Below are 13187 nucleotides of genomic sequence, written 5' to 3'. Positions count from 1 at the left end.
ACTCACCTCAGCCTCCCAAGGCGCGGGATTACAGGCTGAGCCACCGTGCCTGGCTTTATCCAGAATTTTAAAAAAATAATACCTAGACAAAAAAAATCTGGCATGGAACTTCTAAAGTTTTTGTTGTATTCAGGAAAAAAACAAGGGTTTAACTGTATTCAAAAGCAGTTTTCACAGAACAGATACAGAATCAATCTCTGGGGAGGTCCTCCATGCCTGGAGACCTCTAGTTATTCTGAAGAGTCACAGAGACCTGTCATACTCAGCTACACAAGTTATGTCCGAATTTCTGGAGGAATTCAGAGCTCACGTTATAATATTCTCAATTATAAAAGAATGATACATCTTCGAGCATGAGGTCAAAGGGTTAGTACTTCCATCTAAGCGAGATAAAATGTGTTACCCATACATATTCCATAACCAGCCTTTTGAGAGAACTAATTCAGATGGCTGTTTTCTGTTGTTTTTTTTTTTCAGATTAGTTTTGACTGTTCACCATGTACCATGCATTTTACCATTTAGCGAGGTATACAGGATGATGGAGAACAGTAAGGAACATTCACAGCCTAACAGTGAACATTTGGACAAATGTTGAACAGGTAGGATAGGAATACGTAGAACATTATGTTAAAATGGTATGTAGAATATTTTAGGGTAATAAATACCAGGGGAGTAAAGGAAGACTTAGCTTTAGGGGGCAGCAGTAATAATGAAGAGAACAGGGCAAATCTGAGTTATTTGTGAAGAAAAATAACAGGCCTTCATAATAAATTAGACAAAGAAGGGCAGGCAATAAGTCAAGGGTTAACTTTACACTTTATTCAAAAGGTTTAACACCTTGCTATCAATGGTAAAGTGATCTCAAGGTCCTTTGCAACCTTCCCTGTCCTTTAAAAGAGAAACCAATGAGGTTAACATCTAGATTCTAACCATTTACTTGGTTAACAACACACATCACCACTTTCTATTCTGCATATCTTTTCTTTCTTTCTAGCCCACAAATTCCTTGGGGGCAAAATCCATGTCTGTCTCATAAAGTATCAGGGATTTAAAACTACCTAAATGCTGGTAACTCTCAAGTCTCTCTCTCCACTCCTGAATTATCCTGATACCAGGCATGTACAGTCATCCCTTGATATGTGCAGGAGATTGGTTCCAGGACCTCCCCGAGGACAGCAAAATCTGTGGATGCTCAAGTCCCTTCTATAAAATGGCATAGTATTTGCTTACAACCTCTGCGCATCCTCCCATATACTTCAAGTGACCTCTAGATTATTATATTATTTATATAATACCTAATACAGTGTACATTTTAAGTAAATAGTCATTATACTATATTGTTTTCATTTATATTTTTTCTTAGAACTCTAACCTGTTAGAAATGTATTCTTTTTTACTGCTATATTGTTATGTTTTACTGTTTTCTCCTTTTTGAATATTTTTTTATCCACAGTTGGTTTGAATCCACGGATATGAAACCTATATATCCTACTTCACCTTTGTATGTAACATAAAACAAAATGTTTAATTTCCACCTTCTAAATCTGGTGTTCTCCTTCAGTGTACCCTGTCTCAGTAAATGACACTACCATTTACCCTGTTGGTCAAGCCAAAAACTTTTTAAAAGGTTAGTCAGAGCATAATTCTCAAATTCTCAGTGGGTTCACCATCATGCTTGGGGCGGCAGGGAGGTGGGGGAGTCATTTCTTCCCATGGCCTAGAACGATGTCATATTTTACCAGTTTCCTCCTGGGTCACTACCCTTCATTTACAATTGTCTCCTTACTCTTCTTCAGATACACCCAGCCCTAGCCCTGCACCAGGGCCTTTGCATTTGCTCTTGCTATCTAAAAATCCTCTACCCATTTATCCATTCAACTCTCTCACTTCGTTAATGTCTCTACTGAAATGTTACCTCCTTAGGAGGCCTTTTCTGACCACCCCTCCATCATTTCTAAATCCTAATCCTACATGATTTTATCTCTGAGTACTTACACATGTGCATTGCATGCCTAACTTCTTATTGTCCATATTCTGCCACTAGAACATAAACTGTATGAGGGCAGGATTTGCTTTGTCCACTTTTCTCCACAGAGGTCTTTTCCCAAAATCTAACATATAGCGCAAGCTCAATAAACATTTGTTGAATGGAGTATGCCATTATACATTCATCACAGTGGAGAAAATTCAACAAACACTGGTTTAATAAATAAACTCACACAGGAAGAAGGTAAGTAGTGGATCTTCTGCAGTAAAACACCCCTACAGGGTGGCATGACTTGGAATTGACATGGACCAAACCAAAAATAATACATTCAGAATCTATTCCAACTGTTTTAAGGGAAATAGCTCAGAAATCCGGAAGACATATTTTCTATAATTCTTTTGACTATGTTGATAATCATCTCCCTAAGCTGAAATTCCTTTCCTGAAGAGATTCAGGTGGATGCACATGGGAATGCCAAAGAAAAGTATATTAGAGTGATACAGTGATAGAAAGCTCAAATTTCAAATGTGCATGGAAATGTCAACTGAAATTGTATAAGAATGATAAAGTGGCAAAAAATTCAGATTTCAAATGCAGGAATGCTGTTGGCTCTAGAGAGGCAAACAGGTTAACATGAGGGTCAGGGAAAATAGGAGAAGAATTTTGCAACCCACTTGCCCATCTAAAACCTCTAAAAAGAGGGAAAATTACAGAGGGGCCTACGTGTAGTCCCCCAAGGCACACAGGGCACAGGGTGCATGTTAGCATACTTGTCTCTTCCTAAGTGACCGAAGTCATCACAAATATGGAAAGAAAGAAAGAAACTAACATGCACTGAGTACCTTCTAAAGGTCTCAAGTCTATGGCAGATGCTTTCTCATGTGTTACCTCATTTAATCAATGTCAGTCATCCAATTCAAGAATGAAGAGGCCAAATAGCCTTTCTAGAACTCTGGAATGTGCAAGGGTTTTTTTATCTACCAGGATAGTTCATCTCCTTGGGAAAACCTAAAACTTATTATTGCATCTCTTGACTATCAACAAACCCCATTCTACTGTATTCCTATAATATGTAAGTTTCTTTCCAATGAGAACCAAGAAAGTTCTATAAAATGTTACTGCAATCTCTCTACCTTTCTACTTTTCTAACACTCTTTGTAGCACACTCTCTATGGCACAATAAAATCATTTAGAAATCCAGTACTATCCACTTTTAGCCCAGAATTAAAGTAGCAGTATAAAATGAAAACAAAACATACCTCTAGTTGATGAGTTAAATCCTGGGAAGTTTTCAGTGGCCCCTCTCCTCTAAAATAAAATGAATTATTAAGAAGGTAACAAAAAGTTATTGCCTGAAAATTGGTTTTATAATATCAAAGCTTTAGAGCATTCTGTATATTCACAGATTTCAAATTTTGAAGAATGATATGAATTGACTAATAATATTGTAATTTTATTCTCAAAGCAACCTTAATGTTTAACTAGTACTTCTTAGGGTACTTTTTTTTCCCAAGTAAACATTATATATGTTAATTTTATAATATAAAAAATGAAAAACCAACAACTTATATTTAAGTTCTATTTGTCCTTTTTAACCTTTTTCATTATGCTTCATAAATTAACTACGTGAGATCTGATATGTCTTAACCAAAGGCCTTTGTTACATATTGGAAAGAGGATCAGACCAAAAGCCAGAAAATGTCACGTCTAATTCTAATTGGGATATATCATTTAAGTTTCAATTTGGAATTGTATAAAATAATTTTATACTTTACAGTTGTTTTTAATCTGATAGTTCCTAATCATCTGATGAGATCTGTGAATATCAAGTTAAAAACACCTATAAAGAGGTCAGGCATGGCAGCTCATATCTGTAATCCCAGTGCTTTGGGAGGCTGAGACAGGCAACTGCTTAAGGCCTGGAGTTCAAGACCAGCCTAGACAGCATAGCGAGATCCCATTTTTCTAAAAAATCATGGTAGTGCATGCCTGTAGGCTGATGCATGAGAACTGCTTGAACCCAAGAGATCAAGGTTACAGTGAGCTGTGATTGCACTACTACACTCCAGTCTGGGTGACAGAGAGACATTCTGTCTCTAAAAAATAAGATCAAATAAAATGTAAAAATAAAAAAACACTGCCATGAAGAATTAAGAACTCTAAAAAATGAGAAGAAATTATAGCAAAGAGAATAATAGAATGTAATAAAAGAGCAATGGACTAGGCATAAATCAGAAGATCTGGAATCTAGTAGCAACCAGTTCTTCCACTTAAGAACAATAAGATGTGAACATATCATTCTTATTCTCTGATAAACTATTAAGAAAATCAGATGAAATTATGAAGCAAAAGCCATGTTAAAAACTATAAGGCACTGATAGGTTTGAAAAATTTTGAACTACAAGGCACAAGAAAATCTTAAATATATAAATTATTAAGAAATTATATAAAGTATTGACAACCTTAAACACTAGCCTGAGGAAGGGCTATAAAATTAAACTGCCAAGCTTGATACTGTGAAGGTTAGCAGATAGTCTCGGAAAAAAGTACCTAGATGAAGCTGGTAAACCTCAGGCTTAAGGGAAAGTAGAAAAGATTGCTGGATGGGGGGAAATATGTATATAAAGAATGTGGGAAGAAAGCAAAAACAATTTGAGGATTGCCACAAGGTACCTCCTTGTGGCACAAGGTCTCTTGAACCACAAGAAGTCTTGGTACATGTACCTTGTGCCAAAGTGACACAAAGTATCTATCCATTACATAAAATCCATTTTTCTTTTCTTAAACGTCATCATTCCTGTCCAATACCATATCCTAGTAACACATCTCATTCCACAGAGCTTTTGAAATGCCTCCCTCATAATGCAGCCCCTCACATTCCCCAGTGTCCATGGGACATGTTCTATCCCTTACTAAAATCAAATATTCTGACTAAGAAACAAAAAACACAGAGCATATCATCCTGAAATATTCCGAAATAAGAACTCATTCAAGGGGAAGCTACAACCTTTAACAAAAAGTCTACCAATGAACTCTTTAGGAAGATTTTAAAAATCAGTCTACATTCATTAAGTAATAAAATATTTCTCCAGTTTTGATTAGTCTAAAAAATTTTAAGCTTGATTTTTATCAACAGTGATTCCAGCCAAAAGTTGAGATTTTTGTCATGTCAGTCTGTGCAAATACATTGTAGGTAAACACAAGAGTTGCATTTCACATTTTTTTGCAGACTTGGGCCATCAGATTTTTTAAAGTTATGAACTAAAAAAGGAGGTCAAAATTCATGTTGGAAAGTGTCAATTTCAGGAGAAACTTGCTAATGGTAATTAAGAACAAAGGAAGGAAACCACTAGAGGAATGGTCCCCAGTGACGGAAAATAATGATAAGGTATTAACAAATGATAGCTAAACAGTGGCAAAATTCCTATCATTTCCACCTTATCTCTCTCCAGAAGAATGATCAATCTAGGAAAAATAAAAAACATCATCAAGAGGAAAATGAAGCCTCCTAGCTTGGGAATGCTTCTTTCCCTCTCCTAATCTCCCTTTCATAGGAAGAAATCTTCACAAGCATGGCATTCCTCACTTCTTTCTGAGCTCTTACTTATTCTGTCCCAGAGAAGGGGGTGGATGCTCATTTGTTCAGTCTTTATGGTAACTATGTGAAAATAAACACATTAGCCCTTTCTTTTCTCCTTTTCCTCTTGGAAGTGAAGTTGCCTTTAACAGATGCTGGCTCTTCCATGTTTTGTAGCGACATCAACCTGCCCCTATGAGGTAAGACATCTAGGAATCATTTTTTAAAACTTAACTTGCCTGTGGATATAAGCTACATTCTCCAATATTAGCGTTATCAGTATAAATGTTACTGGCCCCCATCTGTCTATTCTTTTGCTTATTTTGTCAGAACTTGGGTGGGAAAAAAGGGGTGTTCTTTATTGAGTCCCAAAACCCACAGTTGAAGAGATTCTTCACTACCTTTATTATTTTATTTTATTTATTTATTTATTTTTGAGTAGGAGTCTCACTCTGTCGCCCAGGCTGGAGTGTGCTGGTACACTCAAGGCCACTGTAGCCTCGACCTGCTGGGCTCGGGTAATCCTTCCACTTCAGTCTTCCAAGTAGCTGGAACCATAGGCATGCACCACCGTGCCTGGCTAATTTTTTGATTTTTTTTATCGTGAAGACGAGGTCTCACCAAGTTGCCTAGGCTAGTCTTAAACCTCTACCTTCAGGTAATCCTCTCGCCTCTGCCTCCCAAAGTGCTGAGATTACAGGCGTGAGATTCTTCCCTACTTTAATTGAGCTTCAGTCTCTAGACCAAAATACAGATTCCTTCCAGAATACTGAAAAAACTTACAGTACAACAGGTGTGTCTCACTGCTGATAATCTTTTCAAAATCAAATTGAGGACTGGTGTGGTGGCTCACACCTGTAATCCCAGCACTTTGGGAGGCCGAGGCAAGAGGACTGCCTGAGTCCAGGGATTCAAGACCAGCCCAGGCAACTTGGTAAGACCTTGTCTCTACAATAAATAAAAAAAATTAGCCAGGAACCTAACTACAGGTGGTGCACACCTATAGTTTCAGCTACCTGGAAGGCTGAGGCAGAAGAATCACCACAGCCCAGCAGGTCGAGGCTGCAGTGGGCATGAGTGTGCCACTGTACTCCAGCCTGGGCAACAGAGTGAGACTCCGACACACACACACACACACACGCACACACACACACACACACATACACAAATCAAATTGAGTAGGAGAGGGGCCAGAAAACTGGAAATACTAAGATTTTTCAGGTTCCCAAGAATGAAAGAAATAGATTTCAGAAACTAAGTTTCACTTAGTTTGAAGTGAAGTCCTTGAGAAAATTCTAGAACAGATCATTCAGCAGATAATTGATTTTAGCTAAGCGGAATTACTACACATTATGTATTGACTACAATGATGGAAGACTGTGGAATGTGATTAACCTTGACTTCAATAAGAGAATGTAGGTCAGATAATATTAAAGAAATTCTCCTCTACATAGTGATTGATAACTCACAGAGATTTGGCGCCCTATTGAAGTAGGCCTCATGGCTCTATTCTTTGATCTGTGTCTAATCAATCACTATATAAAGATATAAATGGCATGTTTTCCAAACACACTGATACTGGCTGGGAGAGACACTGATGTGCAGCATGAAAAAGAAAAATGCAAAATTAGAAGAGGATCTCTTCTAAAACTAAATCCTAATTAAATACATGTGGCTTTTTGTTGCATTCACTTAATTGTCATAAGAACTACTTCTATTCTTTTTGCCATATATTTGATATTGACTTTAACCAATAATTTAACATGATTTTTTTTTTGAGTCGGAGTGTCACTCTGTTGCCCAGGCTGGAGTGCAGTGGCATGCTCACGGCCACCCCAGCCTTCATCTACTGGGCTCAGGTGATGTTATCACCTCAGCCTTTCAAGAAGCTGGAACCACAGGCTCATGCCACCATACCCTGCTAATTTCTTGATTTATTGTAAAGACAAGTTCTCACCAAGTTGCCCAGGCTGGTCTCGAACCCCTGGGCTCACAATCCTCTCGCCTTGGCCTCCCAAAGTGCTGGGATTACAGGCATGAGCCACCACGCCCGGCCAACATGGTACTTTTTTATACCAGATATTATTATACTGATTTTAAAAGATCAAAATGTAATGACATTTACCTGGTAAATAAATATAGAGAATAGGCCATACTGGACATGTTCCGTCCATATCGAACAATCTCATTCTCCTGATCCTCCCATTTCTCAATTTCACAATCAGCATCAGAGGTGAGCAAACCCAGCTTAAGTCCAAGCTTAGCTATCTTGGCTTGCTCCTACAAAACACACATTTTAATAACAACAATTTTGTCACTAATGCCTTAAAAGGAATACTAGATATAAGACTATTACAAAGGAAAAGGTCTTACCTCAGTGTCAGGCTTGTCTGGCTTTAATGATTTCAGGTTTGCGTTATTCTTCTGTGACAATAAAAAGATTAATATATCTTAAAAAGCAGTATATTTAATTGTAAGGAAATACAATAGTAATAGAAAGCATAGCAAAACACCTGCAATAACATTTTAATTTAAACCTTTTTCATTATGTAAACTATAAAAAGTACTGTAAACAAACAGCCAATTGCAAATACTCTACTAGTAGATGAGTTCAGCTCTGAACAGGATGCTTCTTTGAAATCTGAGGCCAGGGGAAGCAGGTCAGTGTACTGCTCTGCTCTGTGGCCTCTGTGTTTGTAGTTGCTCTCTTCTTTTCACAAGGGCTTCAGGAGCTTCAAGACAACTTCTGCAACATACCTGGAATCCAGTTATTATGTCCCCCAAACCTCCCTGGCCTCTTTGTTGATCAAGATTAAAATAATGCTTGAATTATTCTTATAAAACTATGTGTTATATTTAGCTACTATATGTAGTTTTCTATATGTTCCTAATGTGATGACTCTAGAATTCAATTCCTTTAACTAATTTGCCCTTAGAAGGCAAAATTTCAACACTCTAGTTTTATTGACATCCCAACTGCTAATCCCATATTCCAGGTTGTAAAGAGTTTATACTTAGAATTCAGGATTTTATATGTGAACCAATGTTCAATGGCTCCCTAGTTTTAAAAGAACAAGATGGCTTTCATATAAACTATTTGTAACTCAATATATTTCCCCAGAAGAAGAAAAAATATTCCATACTAGTTAAGTCACCAGGGTAGTCCACAGATTCTTGTTTACTTGAAGAAAAGAGTACCAGGACAGCCCATACCACCACTGATGGCAATGTTTCTTTGAAAAATATATTCAAAAGTTATCTGGAGATAATAGCCCACATTGGGGATTCCTCCAACTCTGAGATCCAATGGGAACTCCAATAGTTGAGGCAGGAGTTTCCAGAAAGGCTATGGCTAGCAGGGAAAAAGGGACCAGCAGATGCAGAGAACCATTTTATAAAAATATACTTTTAAATCATATACACTCACAAACACACTGGGTATATGAAGTCATAAAAAGCACACAAAGTATAAATTATAATAAAACAAAACACTCATGTGCCTGCTTAGCTTAAGGGAAAAGACCATCACTAATATCTTAAGAAAACAAGATCATTTTTGTTTCCTTTATTATTGCCAGGACTTGTTACTTCTGACCAGTTACTCTGTCACCAGTTTCACTGCAGAGCAAAATGGACTCACAGAGTTTAGACCTGCTCATTAAACACAGCCCTTTTGAGATGTTCTAATGAAGTTTATTATTAAAGAAATACGTGAAGTTGAAGGATAGAAAATAAAAATAAAGAAACTATAGTTACATACACACACACACACACACACACACACAGGGGGAAGTTGGGAGGAAGGGAGGTAAATACATATTGCTTCTTGTGTTTATTAGAAAATAAATGAAGATGATCAATGATCTCATTAGCTCCTCCTTATAGAGTCACACCATCTTTATCTCCTTTCTTGGACTACTAGACAATAAAGCAATTGATAAAGCACTTAAGAACACTCTCAAGGCTCACAGGTTTTATTTGGAATTTTATACCTCATCTCATTTTTTAAAATTTAGTTGTGTTTTCATTATTTCTACTTTTACAAATGATTAACATTAAAATGTTTAATAACGAAATGAGATTGACTGAAAAGGTAAAGAAGCCATCTTAATAATGTAACCTGACTTGCCATCTAGTGGACACTATTTTGGAACGCAGTCAGATGCATCAGTTTCGGTGATGTAAAAACTAAAGACGTCAAACACCTAAATATAAATAGTACCACACTCCAACTTTGCTTCCTAAAGAAGAGCTACAATTTTTTTAGGAATATAATTAGTTATGTTGTCCTCAACTAAGGAAGTGGTTCATGATTCTGAAATGACTCATTACTAAAGACAAAAAACACTATTCAGTTAAATAATGATGTGATGTTTTTTCTAATCCTCAAAAAATTATTTTGTAATAACCCTACGTTACAGCACTTACAAGAACAGTGAGGCTATTCTGATTTTCTTAAACCCAGTAGGATATTAGCTACAATACCATCTGTTAGGGTTGAGTTAGCTTAAAATAACAAAAATAAAGAAATTTCTATTCATAGTTTCACACTATTCTAAGGATAGCTTAAAGCATAGAAACTGTTTTCAAAAATTCATAGAATTATGTTGCAATGTCATGATTGCTTCATCACCAACTACATTCAGTTTTCTCTTTTTTTTTTTGAGTTGGAGTCTTACTCAGTCACCCGGGCTAGAGTGCTATGACACCCTCGCAGCCACCACAGCCTCGACCTGCTGGACTCAAGTGATCCTTCCATCTCCACCTTCCAAGTAGCTGGAACTACAGGCCCGCACCACCACACCTGGCTAATTTTTTGATTTATTGTAGAGACGAGGTCTCGCCAAGTTGCCCAGGCTGGTCTTGAACCCATGGGCTCAGATAATCCTCTCACCTCAGCCTCCCAAAGTGCTGTGATTATAGGTGTGAACCACTGCGCCCAGCCTACATTCAGTCTTCTAATGTTGCAGTTCAGTACTAAATGCCAGTACCTCTTCAAAAATTACACCAATTAATTAACTTTAATTAATATACCATTTGTCAAATTTGTTCTTCCCTTACAGTACTGACTATTCTCATTGTCATTTCCACAAACACAGAATTAAGAGTTTTATTTTCTATCTCTTCATTGCCATTCTCTCTTCCAATATTCACATGTGTTCATCACATAGCCACTATTAAAAAGCATCAATAAGCCGGGCTCGGTGGCTCAGCCTATAATCCCGTGCCTTGGGAGGCTGAGGTGAGTGGATTGCCTGAGCCTGCGTGTTCAAGACCCGCCTGGGCAACTTGGAGAGACTCATCTCTACAAAAAATCAAAAAAATTAGCCGGGTGTGGTTGTGCGCACCTGTAGTTCCGGCTACTTGGAAGGCTGAGGCGGAAGGATCGCTGGAGCCCAGCAGGTCGAGGCTGTGGTGGCCGGAAGCGGCCAATTCACTCCAGACTGGGCGACAGAATGAGATTCCAACTCAAAAAAATAAATAAATAAATAAAGCATCAATAATTTATATTTCCTCTCTATTCATTTTCTTCTTATATGAGTTTAAAGCTGTACTATACTGAAGTATAGTAGCCATTAGCCACATATGGCTATTGGACTCTTGAAATGCAGTTATTGTGAATTGAGATGTGCTGTAAGGGGTAAATTAAAATACACATCACAGTCTGAAGAGTGAGTATGACAAAAAGGCTATTTAAAAAGCTCCATAATTGTGACTAGGCATGGTGGCTCATGACTGTAACCCCAGCACTTTGGGAGGCTGAGGAAGGAAAATCACTTGAGCCCAGCAGTTCGAAACCAGCCTGGGCAACATAACAAGACCTTATCTCTACAAAAAATTAGCCAAGCTTGGTGGCACACTCTTGCAGTCCCAGCTACTTGGTAGACTGAGGTGGGTGGATTGCTTGAGCCTAGGAGTTAGAGACTGTGGTGAGCCCAGATGGCAACACTGCACTCCAGCCTTGATGGGAATCTCAAAAAAAAATCCATAATTGTATGTTGATTACATGTTGAAGTGACAATATTTGGAATATATGGAATTAAATAAAATTATTAATTTCACAAGTTTCTTTTTTTAATATGGCTACTATGAAATTTCAAATTACATGTGTTTTGAATTATGGTTGTCCCGCAAAATACTCAAGTTCTTTATAAAAAATGGCATAGTATTTTTATATAATCTACACATTCTTTTGTATATATTCAATCATCTCTAGATTAACTTATAAAACCTAATACAATGAAAATGCCATCTAAATTATTGTTATAGTGTATTGGTTTTCTTACTAGTAATATTTTTTATTATTGTATTATTATTTTGTATTTTTTCCACAAATTTTTTTTATCTGCGATCAGTTGAATCCACAGATACAGAACCTGAAGATACAGAACCCATGATATGGAAGGCTGACTATAAATTTCTACCTATTGGTGCTGGGCTAGACTGTAAGCTTCCTGGTAGCAGAGGCCATGATTACTTTTTCACTGACTCAGTAAATTATCAAATTCTTTTTGTTGTTGCTGTTGCTTAGAGACAGGTTCTCACTCTGTCACTCAGGCTGGAGTGCGATCAAGGCTCACTGCAATCTCAATTTCTTGGGCTCAAGTGATCCTCCCACTTCAGCCTCCCAAGTAGCTGGGTCTACAGGTGTGCATCACCATGCCTAGCTAATTATTATTATTATTATTTTTTGAGTTGGAGTCTCACTCTGTCTCACAGACTGGAGTGCAGTGGCTGCTCCCAGCCACCGCAGCCTCGGCCTGCCGGGCTCCGGTGATCCTTCCGCCTCAGCCTTCCAAGTAGCTGAAACTACAGGCGCATGCTACCACGCCCGGCTAATTTTTTTTTTTTAATTTATTGTAGAGATGAGGTCTCGCCAAGTTGCCCAGGCGGGTCTCAAACCCGCGGGCTCAGGCAATCCACTCACCTCAGCCTCCCAAAGCGGGGGATTACAGGATGAGCCACCGAGCTGGCTAATTTTTTATTTTCTGTAGAGATGGGGTCTTTCTCTGTTGCCCAGGCTGGTCTTGAACTCCTGGCCTCAAGCAATCGTCCTGCCTCAGCCTCCCAGAGTGCTGGGATTATAAGTGTGAGCCACCACGCACGGCCTCACGTTATTTTCTGAGTGTCAAACTTGTGCCAGGCAATTTTAGGCAATGGGAATACTACAGTGAACAAATTTCTTTTTTAATCGCCACCTGTGGAATTTATATTTTAGTGTCTTTTCATCATTATTTCACCAGTGCCTAGCAGAGTACCTAGCAAATAGTCGATGAAGTATTTAATGAATAAATGAGTGAACAAATGAAGTTTTGTTCCTCTCACATAAAACTTTTGACCTATTATAACCTCTGTCAGCCATCAAAGCCACCTTTCTTTGTGACTGAGAAACTAGATATATAGTTTTATACTGAATATAAGTTACAAGTTTTTGATTTTCTCATCTGCTGTCATGATTACTTTCTGCTCAGAAGGTACATCTACATGGTCCATTGTTTTCCTCTACTTTTGAAGTTAGACTTATCAGGACATTTGATAGTTTTAGAAGAATGACCCTTCTTGATAACTGATTTTTTTTTTACTAACATCTCTGTTTTCCATATCCTGCATTTTATTCAAAAC

General features: G+C 37.8%; 1 protein-coding gene across 1 annotated transcript in view; it reads right to left on the bottom strand.

The window, feature by feature from the left end:
- The window catches only part of CTNNAL1 (catenin alpha like 1), a 74765-nt gene that overhangs the window by 2991 nt on the left and 58587 nt on the right, over nucleotides 1-13187 (bottom strand). The window contains exons 13-15 of the mRNA XM_008072772.2: nucleotides 7938-7988; nucleotides 7690-7844; nucleotides 3247-3295 (exon numbers count right to left, since the gene is read on the bottom strand). Of these exons, the coding sequence (XP_008070963.1) occupies nucleotides 3247-3295; nucleotides 7690-7844; nucleotides 7938-7988 (255 nt within the window). The remainder of the gene's footprint in view (nucleotides 1-3246; nucleotides 3296-7689; nucleotides 7845-7937; nucleotides 7989-13187) is intronic.

This window comes from Carlito syrichta, unplaced genomic scaffold (assembly GCF_000164805.1).
Source record: "Carlito syrichta isolate Samal-C Ts95f unplaced genomic scaffold, Tarsius_syrichta-2.0.1 Scaffold315407, whole genome shotgun sequence".
Lineage (NCBI taxonomy): Eukaryota > Metazoa > Chordata > Mammalia > Primates > Tarsiidae > Carlito > Carlito syrichta.
The sequence above is the reverse complement of the archived record's forward strand: the minus strand, read 5'-3'. Positions and strand labels throughout refer to the sequence as shown.